Genomic DNA, 20,352 nt, shown 5'->3' with positions numbered 1-20,352 from the left:
TTGAGAGGTCTTTGTGAATATTGAGCCTCACAAAGAGGTTCAGAATTAAAATTGTTGATCTGTTTGCTGATTGGTTTACTTGGTTATCTAAAAACCGCTGCCGCTTTAATGATGTTGAATGCTTGATTGTTTTCTCGGGGTTTTTGTTTCCCCGGGGACTTTAGTGAAGTTCTAGGCTTCTAGAATCCTTGCATATAGCCTGAATATAGAGAAAAGCTCCGTAATTTAAAGCTTCTTCCAGCGTTCCTAGGCAGTAATGAACTAGATTTTCCACTTTTAATCCTCTGTAGATCAGACTAGGGGCAGAAAAGAACCTTATCAGACAATACAATCCCCAGGGACGGAGTAGGTAGCTGCAGAATACAGGATAGACCAACCAACAGGCCAACCTACTCAATCCATCATACATGATAACCTTAGCAATTCGACAAAAAAAAGGAACCGACAACTTGACTTCTTTATGTTGTAACCCAATACCATCTACAAGTTACAAGTTACAAAACCACACTATACAGTATACACGATCTTCTCCTAATGGACTGTTCAATGCTACTATCATCCCGAGCTCTTTTATGACACCAAAGAATCTTCCTTTCCAACACTCACTCGCATGCGCGCATAATTTTATAAAAAGACGATATAGCTGAGGGAGTGAATACGTCAAGCCGGCATCATGGGACTTGATCGCGGGCAGCGTCGGTTTTTTCTCTTCCTAGCCATTACTGGCCTTGTAATACTTCTTTTCAATCTTTCCATGCTCTCTGGTGCGGATGTGCGATCAAAAGTGAAGAAGATCCCTCTACCAGGTTTGAAAAACAAGCCTGATTCAGATGTGAGTACTGTCTTCGCCTCTTGACCCGTGTTTGCCTATTAATCTTGAATTTTGTATAGTCCTCAAAGTCGCCGACGTCGCATCAAGACCAAGAAGTGGTGGGTGACATTGCAGACCAACATCCCATAGCTGCGCTTATGAAAGAAGCGGATGAAGCATTTCGAATATACGATGAAAGCAGATCCAAAACTTTCAAGGAAACTGTGTCAAAGTATAGAAAGAAATATGGAAGGCACCCGCCGCCAAAATTCAGGGATTGGTATAAATATGCTCGAGACAAGAACGTTTACAATATCGACGACTTTGAACAAGTTATGGATGATCTACGGCCATTCTGGGGAGTCGATCCCGCGATCATTCGATCCCAGGCAGCGCATCTTCATGCCAATCACGATGATGGCATTTCTGGGATTCACATACGATCTGGGAAAGTTTGGAAGTTGAGCAACGAAAACTGGAGAGCAGAAACTATGAAAGAAATGATTGAACCCTTCGTCAAGTTTTTGCCGGACATGGATATTGCCATGAACAGGCTAGATCAGCCACGTCTAGCAATACCATGGGATGATCTTCAAGCTCTCCTTGCTAACGAAACGGCTAGCAGAATTATGTTGCCAGAAGCTATAGCCGAATTCACTACAAATATGTCTGGATTGTGGCAAAAGGGGGCAACTCTTCTTCGAGATGGTGAGACCGAACCTTTGTTGAAGGACCCAGAGTGGTTTAGAGCACCTGGTCGACAATATATGTTGATTGCAAGAGAAGCCTGCCCTCCGGAATCTCATGCCAGAGACTCAATGTCTAAATCTGACGCAGAAGCCACCTATAAAAGTCCAGACGGAGGATTTATTACAAATTTTAACCTTTCTTCGGATCTTTGTACAGTCGGTCCTGAAATTCAAGATTTACATGGATTTCTATATGCAAGCAGTACGGTAACGGCCAGTAAGCTGCCATTACCCGTGTTTGGAGAATGTAAAGTCAATATCAACAATGATATTCTATTCCCTGCAAATAAATACTACGAGTATGACGATGCTCGATACGCCTACAACCCAGCAGGTGATGTTGGATGGGACGATAAGGCGGACAACATGATTTGGAGAGGTGTCACTTCTGGTGGAACGAACACTGCAGAGACTTGGAAGAGAATGCATCGTCAAAGATTAGTTCTACTTACCAATGGCACCGTTATGAAAGATACCAATGTGAATATCATGGCCATGGACCCCCATACTCCTGGTACATATAAACCTTATGATCACTTCCAACCTAGCGAATTCGCCACTAAACACACGGATGCTGGATTCACGGAACCTGCTTCCTGTGTACCAAACTGTAGCTTCTACGATGATGTCTGGACCTACAAGCCATCTGTAGAACTTACCGACCAGTTTAAAAGTAAATATCTCATCGATGTTGACGGACATTCATTCTCCGGACGTTGGCATGCATTTCTCAAAAGTAAGGGTTTGGGTATCAAAAGCACTATCTTCAGGGAATGGCACGACAGTCGCTTATTTCAATGGAGACATTTTGTCCCGCTGGATAATCGGTATGATGAGTTTTACAGTATCCTTACGTATTTCATTGGATTAGGAGATGCAGACTCGAAAGGAAGAGATGGAAAGCCGTATGTACAAAGACATGATTTCGAAGCAAGAAAGTTGGGGAGACAGGGAAGCGAATGGGCCAACAAGGTTTTGAGAAAGGAGGATATTGAGGTGAGTTTATTCCCGAATTAAATTATAGACATCGTGAATGGGTTGTGCTGATTCAGCCTCGGAACAGATCTATCTCTTTAGACTTCTAATAGAATACGCCCGTATCATCGATGACAATCGAGATAGGATAGGGTACTCTGGGGATGGAAGTGAGTTGGACAAATACGATAGCAAAAACCCGGTTACTGGGCAACATGGGTAATGATTGAAATGATTTGGAGATAGTAATGCATGAGGGTGGCGTTTGGGGGTACTTCACCTTTTACATGGAAAGGAAGCGAGAAGTTAGGGTTAATGAGGAGTGGATGATATATTGTGTGTATAATTGTATATGTGAAAAATGTATGAATGGTGGCGGTTAGCTTTCGTAACTTTTGTACTATATCTATTCCCCTATTAAAACACCTAGTTAATTACCTAATTAAATGATATAAACGAGGGGGGAATCACAGAAATAATAGAATCACTTGTTCACAGCGAAAAATCAAAGACTTTCCCCTGCCAGCACGGTGCTAACTTTCACGAGCGGTAACCTCTGCACCCGAATCAGCAACGCTCAATACTTCCTCAGAGTAGCTCCACTCCTCGCATCCCACATCTTACATCTCCCCATCCCAAACCCATCACCAAAAGGAAGTCCAGAATCCCTCCGACCAAGCTGACTAACCGCCGAATCTTGGCATCCGAGATACACACTTGTCTTGCAGAAATGATCTCCGAAGCGAACACGCATGCACGCACGAGGTCTCCAATACGAGCTTCCTCGCTAATGCACATCGTCTGCATCTCTTATGCTGATTGTAGACTTGCATTCTTGGCATCGAGAGATAGATAGATGGATAGACAGATAGATAGATTTTCAAGGTCTGGGCCTGGGTCGGTCCGTGTCCATTCTTCAGGGTGTGAGGGAGTGAGGGTGGGTGGCTTGGGTGGATGAGGAAAACTTTTCTTCAGCGTACGGACGTATGTACGGACGTATGTATGTATGTATGTATGTTGGTGTGGTTCGGGAATGTGCATGTTTAGTCGGCAGGTACTGTGTATGGTATGGTATGGTATGGTACGTACCCCGGATGCTCGCATTCTCGCGTGCGTGATTGATTAGAATCTAGCTCGATTAGGGAGGTTCTGGACAGGGCAGGGCAGAAGATCTGGATATATGGGTCCGGTTCTCGGGCGGCTTCCTCCCGGGTGCCAAGCTTGGGCGGTGGACTGCTGGATCTCTTGCTTGTTTGTCTGCATGTTTTGGGCGGAAGGGATGGGTGAGGAGGCGGGAGGGGGAAATGTGCTGATGGTCAGCGTACATACGTACGTATGTCCGTGTGTATGTATTTACAACAGATTTGTGAAAGGCTCTAGGATGGAGATGGAGATGAGATGAAGGATTTACGATACATGATTACTGTGCGTTTCTCCTCTCTTGGCGATGAAGAACATCAGTTCTTTATTTGTGGAAAATTGGTGATGGGATGGAAGAAGACGGGCTGGGATGAGATGAGGGTGAGGATGCTATTGAAGTTTTCATGCTGTTGCAAGCCTGCAAGTGCAGATTGCTGGATGCTGAGATGGGGAAGGTGGCTTTTATACTTATAAAGGAGATGGATTGTCTATTTTTTTGAGTGTATCCCGACTTTCTGATTGCTAGTTATTATCTATCTATCCTACATCCAGCATCCAGCATCCAATCACCACCTCAACCAATCAACCCCGTACCAGAACCCTTCAACCTACAACCACAACCCCAACCCCAACCACAACCATGAAATTCCCCCACGCCCTCCTCCCCCTCGCCACCCTCCCCCCTCTCAACACCGCCGCCACCACCGCCAAATTCTCCCTCCTCTCCAAATCCACCTACACCCCCTACAACAACGTACATTTCGGCTCCGTCGGCTCCGTATCAGGAACTCTCGTCGCGGGGCTCCAACCCCTCCAGACTCTTCCCGTCGGCGGAACCATCACCAACGGCGTCCTCTCATTCATCGGCATGGATCCATCCGACGATGCTATCCCCGCGTATTTTATCCACGGCGCCGCAGGCAGCTGGGTTCAGCTCGATGTGTGGGCGACTCCGCAGAAGGGCTATAGTTTGGATAAGAGTGGGAATTTGTTGGTTAATGGCGCGGGGGCTTTTTATGGTATGGGGGGGGGTTTTTTTTTCTTTTCTTTTTTCCTTTTCCCTTTTTCGTGAGAGGATTTGGTGATGTGTCTGGAGAGTGATGGACGGATTGCTAATGCGTAATGATCATCTAGCTTGTGTGGCAAACACAGATTATAGCACAGGCGTTATTGGAGTCTTTTATGCGACGGCCGGAGCGACAATTCCAAGTGGTTGTTATGCGATTCAGTTGCAAGCTGTGTATTGCAAGGAGGATCGTAATAATTGCGCCTGACGTAGCTGGTAGGTCTGCATGTGTGTAGGATGTATACGGGATGATCAATGATAGAACGAAGAAATGAAGTTCATGAACCGTTTTTGGGATGGTTAATCTTTGGTAAGATAGATGACCTATATTAGGAATAGAGAATATGAGATTAGTCCATTGGCTAAATACCTAAGTTCGAAGTAGATGCAAAAGGTATATAGAGGATCTAGAATATTGAACATGTAAGATCCAATCCGCAAATCTCATTCAAAAATCATGAGTTGTGTCACTCACTTCCCATCTCCATGAATTTCGCATAAACCATCCAGTGAATGCTTCTTCTCCATCGTCATTTCTGCATTAGGAAATAAAGCGCAATAGTCAGTCAAGCGAGCCATGAATGATCATGAGTATCGTGCGTGATGCGGGACTTGTTGCTTCTCAATCCATTTCATGTAGCTCACTCACACAATCTAATCTTCTCTATTCTTCTCCCCTCTAATCTAAAAATCATAGGTCCCTACAATGATCAATCTCCCCAAAATAAGATTCACTAGACCGGAAGAAAAAGCTATCCATAGTCGAGATACAAACACAATCCTCTCAGACTCACTCTAGCCGAGCGAGCCCACTCTCCCAGAACCTACACTATTATAATACTAGATCGCTATATCTTTTCTCATCTAAACATATCGAAAATAAGAGAGCGCACCGAAAATCTTCAAGCAGAACAGAGCGGAATTTTATTCATATCAAAATCATGATATCCATACATCCGCTTTGCTCGACATAGAATACACTCACTATTACTATACAACCACTCGACGTCAAAGATCTCTTTAGCTCCTCGTCACCAACTACTACTACATTTAACTTATCTTCCCTCATTCTCCAGAACCCGGAATTACTATAATATCCACGGGTCTCGCGATAAGATTCCAGACCGAATGTAGAAATCAAACATACTTTTTTGGACGTAGAACGACATCCAAACAAGCAGTTAATACACTCAACCACATCTCCAATGGCCGCAAACTCGACTCTAAACTTAACAATTCTATAACCCTCCCAATTCAACCTCTCCCCTCCCCATCCCAATTCTCTCTCCTCGAGCCCGAAAAAACGCGAAAATTCCTCAATAGATACATAAAAGCATTCCCAGAAATCCAAGCCACGAGTACCAGTATATTTACCATCACCATTACCGCATAATCGTATACTTGTCTTCAATTCAACTCAATCCAATTTTCCGATACAAATTTGAATTTCGCAGTGAGATTCTCTATTATCTAAACTACGATCTGCAATTTAGGATCTAGATAATAATAGAGGTGGAGGGAGGTATGCGAACACTTGTGTGCGTTATGTTATGTAACTACAACTACAGTCACAACAATAGGTAGTCTATGTATCTGTTAATACCCACTGTTAAACTTAGCTATTGTGTTGTTGATGTAATCTTACCAAAATCCAGATGTGTTTACATCAATATGATTTACAACAAAGAAGAATCCAACAACCCTTCCATGCTCTTCGATCGAGAAGTAAATTTGCAGTCGAAATGCAGAGGATGGCTAAACCAACAACAACAATGACTAGTAAGCAGACACTCTCCCAAACACAAGATAGTTCGTATTTGAAAGAAAAAAAAAGACAGAAAAAAAGGATTTCATACCTCGACAACCCCGTTGTGAAGCCCACCACCGGCTCAATATCCTCTCCATTCCCATCCACCGCCTTCGCAATATCAACCGTAGAGATCAAAGTCGCCAACACAATCCACACACTCGCCAATGCCAGATGACGACCCACGCAGATTCTCCGTCCAAACCCAAACGGGCCTTTGAGGAATGGTTCGCCAGCTCCACCGTGTGCGACTGGGAGATATCGATCGGGGTTAAACAAATCGGGATTTTGGTACACCGACTCATCGCGACTCATGGCCCATGTGTTGAAAAATACATTCGTGCCCTGGGGAATAAACATTCCGTTGTAAATGTCATCCTTGAGACTCTTGTGTGGGACGCCCAGAGGAGATAGGGGTCGCCATCTAACTATTTCTTGAACAATATACTCAATGTAGAGAAGGTCTGGATGTTCTCTATCTTTCAATGAAGGAAGACGATCTAGTCCGATAGTTTGATCGAGCAGACTTCTTGCTTTGTGGAATATAGTAGGATTGAGCAATAAATTCAAAATTCCCACTAAAGTCGTTGCGAAAGTAGTGTCTGAACCTGCGATAAAGATAGCGGCAGCGGAACCATTGATATCTTCCATGGCAAATTCATTTGGCAAATTGCGAGACTCGTTTTCCTTATATATTTCAAGCAGAGGGTATACATAGGAAGAATTGTGAGCTACGCCTTCATTCTGTCACGATTTAGGAATGATCGATAATGTCACAAAGGGTATAACAACATACAAAGTCCTTGCGTGCAGCAGCAAATGGGACATCATGAAGACGTTTGATCGCGGATCCCCAATTCTTCGCATGTGTGATGGCTTTCGAAGGAACAAGCCAGTGAGGAAGATTGCCGAGGAAGGGAAAATAATCAATGACAGTAGCTCCTGGGGACCCACCATTTCCCGTAGCATTGATTGCATCCGCTGCAAGTTTGATGTATTCGTCATCATCACTCTTCAGAGTGATTCCAAATGCTACTCTCAAGACAATGGCAGAAGCAAACCTGTCGAAAGTAAGCATGATTGTTAAAGAAGCTGAGATACTACTTTGATAACTCTACCTCCTTAAAGCAGTTTCCCAGTCATCAGGCCGCTGAGTAATAGTATAAAGAGCCTGACGTGCTTCATATTCTTGCACTTCTCGATACCGTACGACACTAGTCTTTGTAAACGCTGTCTGTAAATGTGTTCTGTGTGCTTTGAAACGTGATCCCCATGGAAGAAATGTCAAAGTTCTACCCCATCCCATACTGCTCCAATCAGCAATGTAAGCTTAATAGACAAAATATCACTTACACCTCAAAGAGAACAAATCGTGGTCGGTCACAATAATTAGCTCCTCTCCTAGAAAGAAGTTCATCGGCAGCTTCGACGGTATTTAAAACCACAACTGGAGTAAGAAATTGTTTGAAATATAGTATATCTGTATCTTTTGGTATGTCAGAATATCGAAGAGAATATGTTAGATATAGTCTACTTACTGTATTGTTGCGACAACCTTTGATAGTACAAATGCGGATCGTCCGTGGGAACTAATCGGATATGTCCTAATATCGGTTCTCCTGGAGGACTTGGTGGAAATGGATATCGTGGTTTCTTGAAGAAGATTCGCCAAAAAATTGTAGATGATGTGATACATGCTACAATGACAAAAAGCGTCATAGATGACACTCCATATTCGAATATCATATTGATCACAATAAACTCTTCCAGCTAGGATATCGATATCACAGCTGGGAGTGAACACATATGATTTACAAAGTGTAAAGTCCTACATTGTAACAACATTAATGGCACACAGCAGCAGCATATCTTATCTGACCCATTACCTGGTTCGCACGCCATTCGAGATACTCACCCGGGAATGAAATCGTCAATAAAGCGAGCACATCCAATAAGAATAGACATCTCGACTCAGTCTGCAGTACCTCGACTCTTTAGGTAGTGAGTCAGCTCCACAGTGTGAAGATAGATGCAGTAAGCGAATCAGAGATTGGATTTGACGAAGCAATCTAATGAGCTGCAGAAGTCCAATATCTAGGCACGTGCGAGGTAAGTTGCTTACCGAGAGAATTACGGTAACCTTACGTGAAAGACAGCTCAAACGCATCCTCGCCAGCCTCAATCTTCCGAACCTTCTACCAAACTTCACCACCCATAATATAATCTTGAAACTATAGTCATAGTCAAACTACACTACCATCCCATCATAAATATATATCTCAGCTTGTGAAATATGGCCAGATGGATGAACAAGAAGTTAAACTCGCTACAAATAAATTCCCATTTTGTTTAATCTCACTTCACTTCATCATGTGCACTACCAAGCCAGCCAACTAGTAACAAGTTCTTTTCCAACTCCTCTTATACTGCAAGTCATTCCTGCTCCTTTGAATCTCCTCTACCAAATCACCAATCGCATAATTCATCAAGCGCAATCATTTCATTCTCATTTTCATTAACGTACACTCATTCATTTAAAAATACCAATCGTACCATCCATCGTATCGTACCCTTCAACGACACGTATGCTTCTCTCTCGTCCAAATAACGCCTGCCTGTGGATTTCCCTTCTTCCCCTTCTCCCCACCTCACTCGTCCCGCAAGGAATATCAATTTATCTCATCCCCTTTCCACCTCCCAAACCTAAACAACAAACCTCTTACTTCCCTCCACCAATCCATCCATCAATTTAACAACACTCGTCCAATCAGGACTAAATCTCCTCGCTTCATCCAACGCAGGTATAACTCCTCTCTTATTAGCATCACTCCACAAACAAACTACTCTTCCTGTTCTACCTTCCTCACCCGGTTTCATATCTTCTCCTACTGCCCATTCGACATCCACCTTCCATTCTTTATTCCAATCTCGACTCCACAATTTAATTTGATCACTTCCACTATCCGGTACATCATCCCATCTCTCTTCCGTTTTCGCTCCACCATGAACTTTGAATTCCGAGAATGGATCATCAAACCTCAAAATACAAGCGCGAGTTTCAAGACCCGAGATATGGAATGTAGCCTTATTTTCGTTTGGAACTCTGGTAACATTATACGTGAGCCAATCCGCATATCCCTTCTCAGGCGGAATACCATCTACAATATTATCAACCACTTTAGGAGCAATGCCTTCGTACGAACAAAATGAGAGACCGGAACGAATTCGAGGATTTTCTTCACAATTGATAGTCTGACCTGCTGCGGTCGGGATATAGGCAATGATCTCGCGAATATATTCCTCGATTCCTACAAGCGTAACTTTATTGATACCAGTGTCAAGGTCGACGGTTTGTTGGAAATAAGCCTTGTATCGATTGTTAGGCGAAAAAGGGAAGGCGACAAGATTGTAGATGAGAGTCCCAATGAATACCAGGAAGAAGAAAGTTGGTATATGATGTGTGAGTCGATGAATGAAGGGTGTTACCGGAAGTAATAATAGAATGGAGAATACAGCCACAACAAGGTATGGTAAAAGAAGTGGACTACCATCAGTTCCCGTTTGATGCAGAGCAGCTACTAAGAATAGACCGACTTGTCCAACAACAATTAGCATGAATGGACCAACAAGGAGATATTGAACCAGCCAGGTCCATATAGGTAATTTGGCAGACCATTCCTGTTCACCTCCATAAGGATGTTTCTTATGACCTTTTTTATCGTGATGATCAGCTGGCCCATCATAAGCTTCTGGGACGACTTGTCGATATCGATTAGCAAAAGTGTTGCTAACCGAAGATGACTGAGTAGGTGCTCCACCGCCAATGAGTGGAGTTGTCTCATGAGGAATTGCCATTCCGTTCATATTATCTTCTGAGTCTTCTTCTTGTCCCACTCCATTGTCAGCATTAGCTTCATCGGCCCCATTGGCCCCATCGGTACCCATCACGGCTTGATGATGAGAATCTTGATTGGCGTCACGGTCATGTTGAGCATGCTCAACGTATATAGATTTTTTGGGCAACGCAAATTGTTCACCAATGGCGATCAAAGTAGCGAGGAAAATGGCAGCTTCGTAGAACACAAACAAATAACCACCGCTTATTTTGAATCGATCTTCATACACTGTAGCAGCCACAAGAATAATCCAACCAAACACAAATAACCACATAAAGGCATAACCTCTTTGGAGTGCGGAAGGTCTAACGAAATTGCAACCAGCCATGATGAACCAGAATATCGAAAAGAATAAACTCGCAGACATACTCCATACAGAGTAGGGAGAGGAGTAGACAATCATAGGGTTGATTTTGTTAATCAGCGATGCGCAACCAAAGGTAATAGTACTGGTAATGATCAGAGTGATAGGGTAGCGAAAGGCACCACGCCATCCTCCAAGAGAAATAGGTTCGTCTTCAGGATTCTTAGCCTTGATAGATCCAGCAAAGAAATAGAATTTATCTTGTCGATTAAGAAGATATGAAAAGGCGAAGAGCATCAACGGAGCTGTAATGAGTAAAGTCAGTGACCAGGCAAAGAGAGTCCTCAGCTTGAACACTGCAAAAACAGTGCCAAATATATCGAACCAAACTCCATCAGAGCCTTTTCCATTGTTGACTTTTCCGATTTTATCGTCACCACGTGGTCCCAAAAATGTATTACTAGTATCCTTGGTAAGAGATCGAGTAGTAGCTACAGATGCCGATAACATGTGCCATAATGAGTCTATCGATGTATGTTTAGCGTCGTCTTGATCGGTATGGTATTGAGATCTTGGTTGCCAAAAAGCAACGTCCAATCCACGATAACCCTCTGCTCGGAAAACAACATAATCGGTTTCACTTCTCACATATCCCAACGAAAACCCGTCCGAGCTAACAACTGTTCCAAAAGGATGTTTGGCGTGTGCATAAGCTCGAGTGACCTCGGTATCTGTACTCCGGAACAAGGTAGCTCTACCACCCGCCCCAGCACCTTCCAGATTCAAGAAAGTATGAACAAATTTCGCCATTGGATGTGACAAAAATGCTTTCGCACCATATAATCCATCCTCTTCACCATTATTAAACAAGGCAACGAAGCCTTTCTGTGGTCTATTTTCCGATGTCGTGAAATAGCGGATCAATTGAAGTGCCGTCACAACTCCGACTCCATCGTCTGTAGCTCCAAAGCCCGTCGAGACACTATCGAAATGGGCATTGACCATAACACCGCCTTTGCCATGAACCTTTCCTTTAGAATTGACGGATCCAGTCTTCCACCACTCTCCCTCTTCATCATCACTACCTCGGATATAACATATGATATTATTCCCTTCAAAGTATGTGCTTATCCCAAGCTTCCGTCCTTTGACTCCAATGCTGGTGAGAGCGTTGCTGGAATAATTTGAACGTAAATCATTGAACACAGTAACCGCCGGCGATTCTTTACGTGCTCGCAGATCCTCATGGTAATATCCTGCAGGATCGTCATTGGAGTTACTAGGACTCGATACCGACTCGGGAGCTTCTGCGACGAAATCGGACTTGATTTGAGTTTCGGAGAGAGTGGCGCTGTCGGTTTCGATAGTATACTGAATTTGATTGTGATTAAGTATTTCATCAATCCTCTTCAATAACCAATTTCGCACATCGTCATTCTTGCGACTATTGAAAGGATGGTAACCATCACTCAAACTTTGAAGATCGAGCCATGCTTCCGTAAGATTTAAGCCATTGTAAAGAGTAGGGTCATCAGGAGCTGAAGGTACAGTCTCTTGAATGATGAGGAGAGGTATGAAAACACCGAGATAAATTATGACGGTTACCAATGTAACCGCCATGGGAACAAACGCAGAGGGGTTATAGCATTTCATGGTGAGTCGCACAGAGAAGAATAATAGGGTTTCCAAGTATTGTTTTCGTTCGTATTAAGAATTAATTAGAACCATTTAAAAAGCCATCTTAGGGTATCGCAATGAGAGATTGGATTGTAGGTATGTAAGTCTTACAAGACTTTGTAATTTGATATACAATGTAATGTAGAGAAGTCGTGAAGATTGGGAATGATAGAACGATGGAAATGATGAAATGATGAAATGATGGGAATTGATAGAATTGATTCGTTCCAAGCTTAGAGCTTTGGCTATCTAGGTAGGTATTACTAGCTATGTATGGTAGGCGCGGGGTGTAACGGACCAGAGTTTGACCGGCGTATCACACTGACGGTATGAACCCAGGAGCCTAGGTCCTCTTACCAACAATTTTATACGAAGATTGATATAAGGATACATCAATGCAGCTTTTATAATCCTCGTATAAAGCGACTCCCAAAAGTATGGATGTTGTTATATGTCTATTCACATTCATATAACTCTAATAAATCTATTAGATTTTTCATAGCTTTTCAAGATAACCCACACTATAGATTCTAGAACAATGAGAAGAACGGGATCTAGTAATCATTCATTACCTTTGATCTCACAAACATCTCAAGTACAACTTATTGAAAGTTTGATTGAAAGAATCTTTGCTTGTTGATTTTGCTCGCGCTTTAATACAAAGCAAAGCATTAAAATGAGTTGGATTGAAAATTTAATCTACTTACTTTCCTTTATTCTTCCATTCTCCTCTCCTCAATCCCTATCATTTCCCCTCCCCCTTCAAAATAATATACTCGACATGACTTTCACGCGTGCAACTACCTTCCTCCCTCTCGCTATGAATCCATATAGAATTCATTCTCACCCATATCTACCCCGTCAGAAGAAGAAAAAAAAATTCCCCAAGCCTAGCTCCAAACCATACTTAGAATTCCCATCCCCAGATGTATTACCATCCATCCCATCCTATACTCTTTCCCCCCTGGCCTAGAAGCCCAAAAGTCTAACCTGCCTATCAACTTGGATATAAAACGTCCTTTCCTCTCCTCCCCCGTCTTCCCTTCCTCCCAGTTTCCCCAATAGCAATCAGCATCCATTCATGCAAACATGCACCCAGCAAGCACCAAACCAACCATCCATTAACATAAAAAGAGTCGAACGCCACCCACACCTTTCAAATCGATCTGGAGGATTTGAAACCCATCCATCTTCCATCCCAATGCCAGAAGAAGAAGAAGAAGAAGAAGAAGAAGAAGAAGGTGAAAAAAAAAAAAAAAAAAAAAGGAAAGAAAAGTTAAAACGCCGATCCCGTCTTTGTTTTGAATAGACCCATAAACACAGAGGTATTTAATTCCTCGTTTACCCTTTGAGGTGGCAAGATTCGAAAGAAATACCTCAAAAACAAATGACCACATCGTGTACAATGTACAGAAACAAATAAAATAATCATACAAACAAGAACCTGAACAAAACATCCCCGATTGCCATACCAAAATCTTAATCTCATCTCAAAACATTATCGTCAGTGAATTCGTCGAGTTGTGTATTTCATTCTCGTGTTACTCCTTTTTTTTTTTACTTCGCGTCAACCCGCCGTCCCGTCAGACTCCTGCTTATCCGGCATCCCGGCTGGCATTGGTGGATTACCATTTTTCCTCTTCCAGAAATGTAATCCATTCATTCTGAACCGGCTGGGTTTCTTTTTCAAATTTCTCCCCGTCTCCGCCAAGACTTTAAGATCCGAACTCGCTTCGGGCAAACTCGACCCATCGTTTGTAGAATGATTAGATTTATCATAGCCTGCGGAAGAATGACTCGAACTATTAATTAGTGGGGATGCATGAGTAGGTGTGACAGCTCTATCGTGATTCGAATCTTCGCTCGCAAAGCTCGTCGCTTGAGTACTAGGTGAAAAAGGGCTTTTGTTGTTCGTTGTTGTACCTGCAGACCATTCTCCAGCAGAACCTGAGTTGCTACCCTCAGTTGTAGTTTCACTAATTCTTTGGTTTGGCGGGATGAATTCTTTAGGTGTGGGTGGATCTACCACTACCACATCTGTGGAAAGGGATGGCTGAACTAGTACGCCATTGATTTGTCGATCTCCATTAGCAAAGATTTCTACGTCCTGGCTAGGGTGGTCGAGAAGTCCTGGCGCACTTGCGGTTGCGTAACTCAGTTGAAGGTAACTGGGTTTTGATGATCTTCGATCAGGCAAGGTCGCTGACGGGGGAAGTTCTACTGTTCCCTGTTTCGTACCTTTGGGCGATTCATCATTTGAATATTGTCGAAATGGGCCTTTGTTAAGCATTGCTTGGACACGAATGTTTGAGGGTTCACCTGATCTCGAGGTGACATCTTGGCTAGAAGATTCATCTTGAGATGGCTGGGCAATACTCATCGTACGGGGAGAGCGCATGCCTGAGTGCATACTGTCAGGAAGGCCTAAGAAACCATCTTCTTGCCTCATTCTCTCTTGTTCTAAAGCTATCCTGCTTTCCCAGGCAGCTTTATTTCGCTCCAATTCCTCGACACAAAATGCCATACCGGGCATGACATCAGTCACACCACCAAATAATGGTATGGCAAACATATTCATAAAACCTATTTGAGATTTGCCAAGTCCAATGACTTCTCGAACAGGGGCCGCATACAGGGCCGTTGGTATACCCAAATCTTGTTCCATGGATGCTTGACGAGCAAACTCATCAGTCAATATTTCGGTCCATCGAGTTGCGGTATCAAATTTTCGTGCCTGCATTCATGTCAATGATTAAGTTTCTTTGAGAGTGTCCATCCAACATACCACGTTACTTATGTCTGCACACTTGATTAGTAGAGAGCAGGCGAGTGTTCGTTGATCTTCGATCGTTCGACCATTCCAACCGTCAGTAACACCACCATTCTCATGTAGCTTTTCCTGAAGATAGCCAAGCTTCTTCATGTAATCGAAATGCAAACCCATATCTGTTGCCAAGATTGTGCTTATCATGAGATGTCGCATATCACGCTCCTCGAAAGCCGCGAGCCAATGACGACGCAATATTTGAGAGTAAGCTGCGCAATGGAACGACTCAAGGACGGATCGATCGTTATAAAGTTGAGCGAGTGGTGCATTTAGATGTACAAGGAATGCATTGTTGACACCAGGGTGACCTACATCGTGGCCAATGGCAGTAATCATCAAGGTAAGAGCATCAAATGGTCGAATGAGTTCGGCAATTGGCGATGATTTTTGACTCGCCGTCCCATCTGGGCTGGGTGGATATTCAGGAAGATTACCTAACCGGACGAGAAAGTGAAATATGGCTTGAAGAACATCGACGACGTGACGGAAATTATGATACGGTACAAAACTATTGTATGCTTCTCGGCTGGTGATGAGAAATGCGGTCAGGTTTTCTGCAACGGATGTCAGCATGGCCGGGGCCGGTCACCACCCGACTCATTGGTTCTAGAACGCACCTGTAGAAATCCGCCACTTCTCCAATTCTGGTACCGAGAGTGCATGCTGGAACATTAGTGATGATGCGTAAAGAAGTTCATCGTCCTCAAAATCATGAGCCGAAAAGTGCCAAGAACTAATGGCCTGAGCGATCAATTCTCTCCGATCTAATGAAACCGTCACTCTCCATTGGCCATATTCTTCTACTTCTTCACTATTAAGCGTGCAAATTCCTTCCATCAATCTAGATACCATTTCTTCTCTTAAATATGCATAAGGTTTTTGATCCTCAACACCAACCCACGAGCGCTTCCTTCCCCTCTTCTTTTCCAACAATACTCTCTGGTCCTTGGATGCATCTTTGTGCGCGCGATATGCATGTACTGCCAAACTGGGTAATCGTTCTAGTAAAAGAGGACTGGTTATGACATCCAAAGCTCCAATGTCTAAAAGTTTCATGGTCCGTCTCTGATCCAGTGGAATGTAGATGCCGGTCGATTTTCGATTTTGTTTGCCCATATCATATCCGGTTGCAGGAGCGGGTTCCGACCTCGAACTCATACGATTTTTTGCCGAGCCTATCGAAAGACTTGGCTCCGACGAGGAGACCACGGCGACCGGGACGACGAGCTTCGAGAAGCGATGTTGTTGAATTTCGGATGCGACCCATTGTAACAATTGTATTCCATACACCTCCCCAAAATCATCATCCAGCATCCCATCATTCTGTTGCTTGGAACTGGGCGACGGCGTCCGGACATCCCTTGCAGGTCGCTCATTGACTTGATCGTCATGCGGGATCTCTATTAAAACGAGGGTCGGTATTAAATCCACGGTCGATTCGCGATTCAGGTCGGAAACTTTCGACATGCAGGACTTGCCCGAGGTACACACGTGAACTATATTTTTTGTCAATTCCATCATCCATTGTAGTCTCCCACCCCCAAGACCAATTGAAGCAACCACCCGTCTCAATTAAAATTGAACCTACCTTCGGTGAAAGACGTCAATAAGATGTTCACATTATTATCAACCGGATTGATCGCTCGTGGTGTCGTCGCGCCATCCGTGGTCGGGGCCGAATTTTCCAAGGTCGAGACATTTGACACCACATCCTCTCTTCGCACCAATTTGTCCTCGAGAGCTCTGCGATCCACGTAGACAATGTTGCATGCGGCGTAGTCCATTACTGCCACTATCTTTCGCACGCCACAACACCGAATCTATATACCCGCTCACCACCAATATCCGCGGGCTTTTTGACCAATATTAAAAGGTAATATAGGCAGGAAAAAGCAAAGGAAGAAAAAAGTCAATTGATTGAGCTCGACAGCCCAATTACCGTGTCGCACGGGGGCAAGCTGGCTCGAGCGCAGCGCCTTTTGCTTTTGGATCGACCGAGTCTCGTTTTGAAAATCAAATCCCTTGTTTTTCCCCTTCTTGTTCAATGTCTTTGTTTCGGATGTCTGTTTCTCTGACGAAAAGTCGATGACGATATTTTTATTCGCGCGACGATTTTGGTATGAAAGGACCGAGGGAATTTCGAAATTGGTATGAAAGAAAATGCAACCGAATCTCGTAAAAGGAATAAAGTAGATTGGAAGTGTTTCGCAATGACAGGGAAGCCCTGTACGTGTAATAGGAAATCGAGGTAGTTCTGGACTCTGTAGTGTAACGGAAGTGGAAATTCGACTAATTGGAGTTCAGATGGAAGGTGATGAATGTGGAATGAATATCGAAGAGTGGATATAACTGAAAAGAGGGGCTTCTTGGTTGAATTTGAATTTGAATTTGGTCTTGATCTTGATCTTAATCCTGATTTTGGTAATGGTAATGGTAATGGTAATGGTACTGGTACTGGTACTGGTACTGGTACTGGTACTGGTACTGGTACTGGTATTGAGTCTTGTTATTGATTTCGTTGCTCTAAGTCATTCAAGGACAGAAGCAGCAGTACATGTATCTCGTGAGTATTGGATTATTGTGTAGTGTAGTGTAGTGTAGTGTGATATTATACAGAATATAGGTAGGTATTGGTTGAGAAGTATAAACTTCTCAACCCTCCTTCTCACAAATTTCTTTCAAAAAAAAAAAAGGTGGTCAATTCGATTCGTTCGAGTACATGTGAATACTCGTTACGGTGATTTTGTATGTATGTGTGTGGGAGAACAATGTCGTAAGGGAGATGTGGGAGAGAAGGGAGAAAGAAAATCAAAAGAAGGACATAATTTCGATTGTATTTCGTTGTCGCAATGGAGATATAGAATATAGAATGTCGAATGTGATATACGCTATACGCTATACAACAATAGAAGAAGAAGAAAAGATCTCAAGCTGATATTGAAGAAAAAAAAAAGTTATAAAGGATTGAAAGGTGTATCTTTTTTTTTTTTGGAAGGGAGGGGAAGCTCTTCAGGGAAAGTCCTTGGGTTTTTGATTCGAGTTCGAGTCCCGTTAGTGTTGTGGTGGTGGTTGTTATTTGTCGCCGGGTGTATTTATTTATTTATTTATTTGTTTGAACTTTTGTTTCGCTCGTTTGGTCGCTCGTTTGGTCGCTCGTTTGGTCGCTCGTCTATATGAAAGAAAAGACTGATTGAAGTGTGATGTATCATTAGTTTGGGAAGATACATTCAACTGTGTGATATACTTGGGAGGGAGATGTATAATATGAGAAAGAAGTAGGAAGGGAGATAGATACGCTTAACGACGAGGGAGGGAGAGAAGGAGAGAAGGAGAGAGAGAAGGTAGAAGTTAGAAGGTAAATGGTGAATGGTCAAAGGTAAAAGGTAAAAGGTAGAGAATGGAATGAATACCCTGTTTTTCTGGTGAGAAAGAAATGGAACATTCCCCCGAAAAAAGGGAAGGGGGAAGAGAGAGAGAGAGAGAGAGAGAGGGAGAGATTTGGGATGTAATGTAAAATTGAGAAGTTGAAAGAGAGTTTGAATTTAGCTATCTGGGCGAATGAAGAATTCTGATTGGATCAAGATTGGATTTGGCTCAATACGGTTAAGATCTAGAAGGATTGATGGAAGTTGTGGAATGGAAGTGATGGAAGTGATGGAAGTTTTAGAAGTTTTAGAAGTTTTAGAAGAAGTCTTGGAAGGAATTTAAGAAGAAATCAATCAGGAGGAAGCAGGTAAAAGAAAGAATGGGAAAAAGCCATAAGCCCATCGTGGACCGTGGTAAGCCATACCTACCTAGGTATTTTACTATACTTAGGTAGCTCCAACGAGTAACGAGGGAACTCGAGGGAAACGGATAATGGAGAATGGAGAATGGTGAATGGTGAATGAATAATGAATAATGAATAATGAATAATGAATAATGAATAATGAATAATGAATAATGAATAATGAATAATGAATAATGAATAATGAATAATGAATAATGAATAATGAATAATGAATAATGAAAGGGAATGCCAGATACCCTACCCTACAGCTTAAATAGTCAATTACTAAGTATTGACAATGTAGAAAGGGAAGGGGCCAGGACAAGAAGTGGAGAGATTGATTGGTTCAATTTGAGTGATTGGATGAGAAATTATGGATTCTTTTTTGTTACTTTGAGGTCTAGATGGAATGTCATTGATGTGATTGGGTGAAGAGGGGAAAGGCGTCAAATTGGTCTAGATTTTAAATGCCATATGAGGTATGAGGTATAGCTAGTACTTAGTGAGTATGTGGTATGTATGTATATATATATGTATATGTATAACTATGTAACTATATGTATATGAATGTGTCCAACGAGGTAGGTACAGGTACTAGATATTAGACATCAGACACTAAACACTAGATAGGTAGTATATGTGCAAGATGCGGGTAAACAATATAACATATATTATAGTACAGACTCTACCTGTATGAAATACATACCATACCACCCGATACAAAAGAAAAGCAACAACCACCAAATCCAAAAGCAAAAGCAAAAGCAAGCAACCCCCCAAAATTTAGGAAAAGCTTCGATGCACAGAATCCCTAGGTCCCTTTACCATGCCTGCACCTTGCACCTGTGCCTGCACCCATCCATCCATCCATCTAGAGAAAAAGCAAAGAAGGAATTTTAGAACATTTTCCTTCTTCTTCCCCCAGCCAGGTATGGAAGTGTTCTCCGCTCCGTGCTCTCCGTAACCGTACGCGTGCCCAATAGCTAAGGGAATCCTCTTTCTCCACACACAGACAGATAGCGACATCCTTACCTACCACCACTCATGATATCTACATCTACCTCTACCTCGTTAACGGTACGGTAAGGAGATAGGATAGGTACCTAGCCAACCGTAGATACCGATACCCTATCACCACTCCTCCCATCCCCCTTCACAGGCAAGTCGAAGCGAGAAAAGAACACGATGCCAATGAAAATGAAACGAAACGATACGATACGATACGAAGAACTAGGTAGATAAACAATGGAAAATCCAGTGAGGAAAAGAAGCATTTGGAAATGTTCTAGAAAAAGTATCTTCTTTCTACCCATCCATCAAGATCATCTGGG

General features: G+C 42.9%; 6 protein-coding genes across 6 annotated transcripts; 3 read left to right on the top strand and 3 right to left on the bottom strand.

The window, feature by feature from the left end:
• Positions 1-673: 673 nt before the first annotated feature.
• Positions 674-2,758, top strand: EAE97_010005 (uncharacterized protein; the record flags this gene model as incomplete). Its single annotated transcript, XM_038880520.1, has 3 exons — positions 674-832; positions 892-2,556; positions 2,624-2,758. 3 exons carry the CDS (start codon positions 674-676, stop codon positions 2,756-2,758), a joined length of 1,959 nt encoding a protein of 652 aa, XP_038728566.1.
• A 1,557-nt stretch (positions 2,759-4,315) lies between these two features.
• On the top strand, positions 4,316-4,979 carry EAE97_010004 (uncharacterized protein; the record flags this gene model as incomplete). Its single annotated transcript, XM_038880519.1, has 2 exons — positions 4,316-4,694; positions 4,810-4,979. The coding sequence occupies 2 exons, from the start codon at positions 4,316-4,318 to the stop codon at positions 4,947-4,949; spliced, it is 519 nt and encodes a 172-aa protein (XP_038728565.1). The 3' UTR covers positions 4,950-4,979.
• Positions 4,980-6,337: 1,358 nt separating this feature from the next.
• On the bottom strand, positions 6,338-8,294 carry EAE97_010003 (uncharacterized protein; the record flags this gene model as incomplete). Its single annotated transcript, XM_038880518.1, has 6 exons — positions 6,338-6,347; positions 6,598-7,292; positions 7,345-7,609; positions 7,667-7,855; positions 7,902-8,034; positions 8,087-8,294. 6 exons carry the CDS (start codon positions 8,292-8,294, stop codon positions 6,338-6,340), a joined length of 1,500 nt encoding a protein of 499 aa, XP_038728564.1.
• Positions 8,295-9,251: 957 nt separating this feature from the next.
• Positions 9,252-12,401, bottom strand: EAE97_010002 (uncharacterized protein; the record flags this gene model as incomplete). The annotated part of the gene is made up of 1 exon (XM_038880517.1): positions 9,252-12,401. The coding sequence occupies one exon, from the start codon at positions 12,399-12,401 to the stop codon at positions 9,252-9,254; it is 3,150 nt and encodes a 1,049-aa protein (XP_038728563.1).
• A 1,241-nt stretch (positions 12,402-13,642) lies between these two features.
• Positions 13,643-17,328, bottom strand: EAE97_010001 (uncharacterized protein). Its single transcript, XM_038880516.1, has 4 exons — positions 16,841-17,328; positions 15,870-16,748; positions 15,211-15,806; positions 13,643-15,159 (listed from the first exon to the last, which is right to left on the bottom strand). Exons 1-4 carry the CDS (start codon positions 17,034-17,036, stop codon positions 13,993-13,995), a joined length of 2,838 nt encoding a protein of 945 aa, XP_038728562.1. The 5' UTR covers positions 17,037-17,328; the 3' UTR covers positions 13,643-13,992.
• Positions 17,329-17,570: 242 nt separating this feature from the next.
• Positions 17,571-17,838, top strand: EAE97_010000 (uncharacterized protein; the record flags this gene model as incomplete). The annotated part of the gene is made up of 2 exons (XM_038880515.1): positions 17,571-17,745; positions 17,795-17,838. 2 exons carry the CDS (start codon positions 17,571-17,573, stop codon positions 17,836-17,838), a joined length of 219 nt encoding a protein of 72 aa, XP_038728561.1.
• Positions 17,839-20,352: the final 2,514 nt, after the last annotated feature.

The sequence above is a fragment of the Botrytis byssoidea genome (genome assembly GCF_014898295.1).
Source record: "Botrytis byssoidea strain MUCL 94 chromosome Unknown BBYS_025, whole genome shotgun sequence".
In the NCBI taxonomy this organism is placed as follows: domain Eukaryota; kingdom Fungi; phylum Ascomycota; class Leotiomycetes; order Helotiales; family Sclerotiniaceae; genus Botrytis; species Botrytis byssoidea.
Note: the sequence above shows the minus strand (reverse complement) of the source record. Positions and strands in the feature narration are given on the sequence as shown.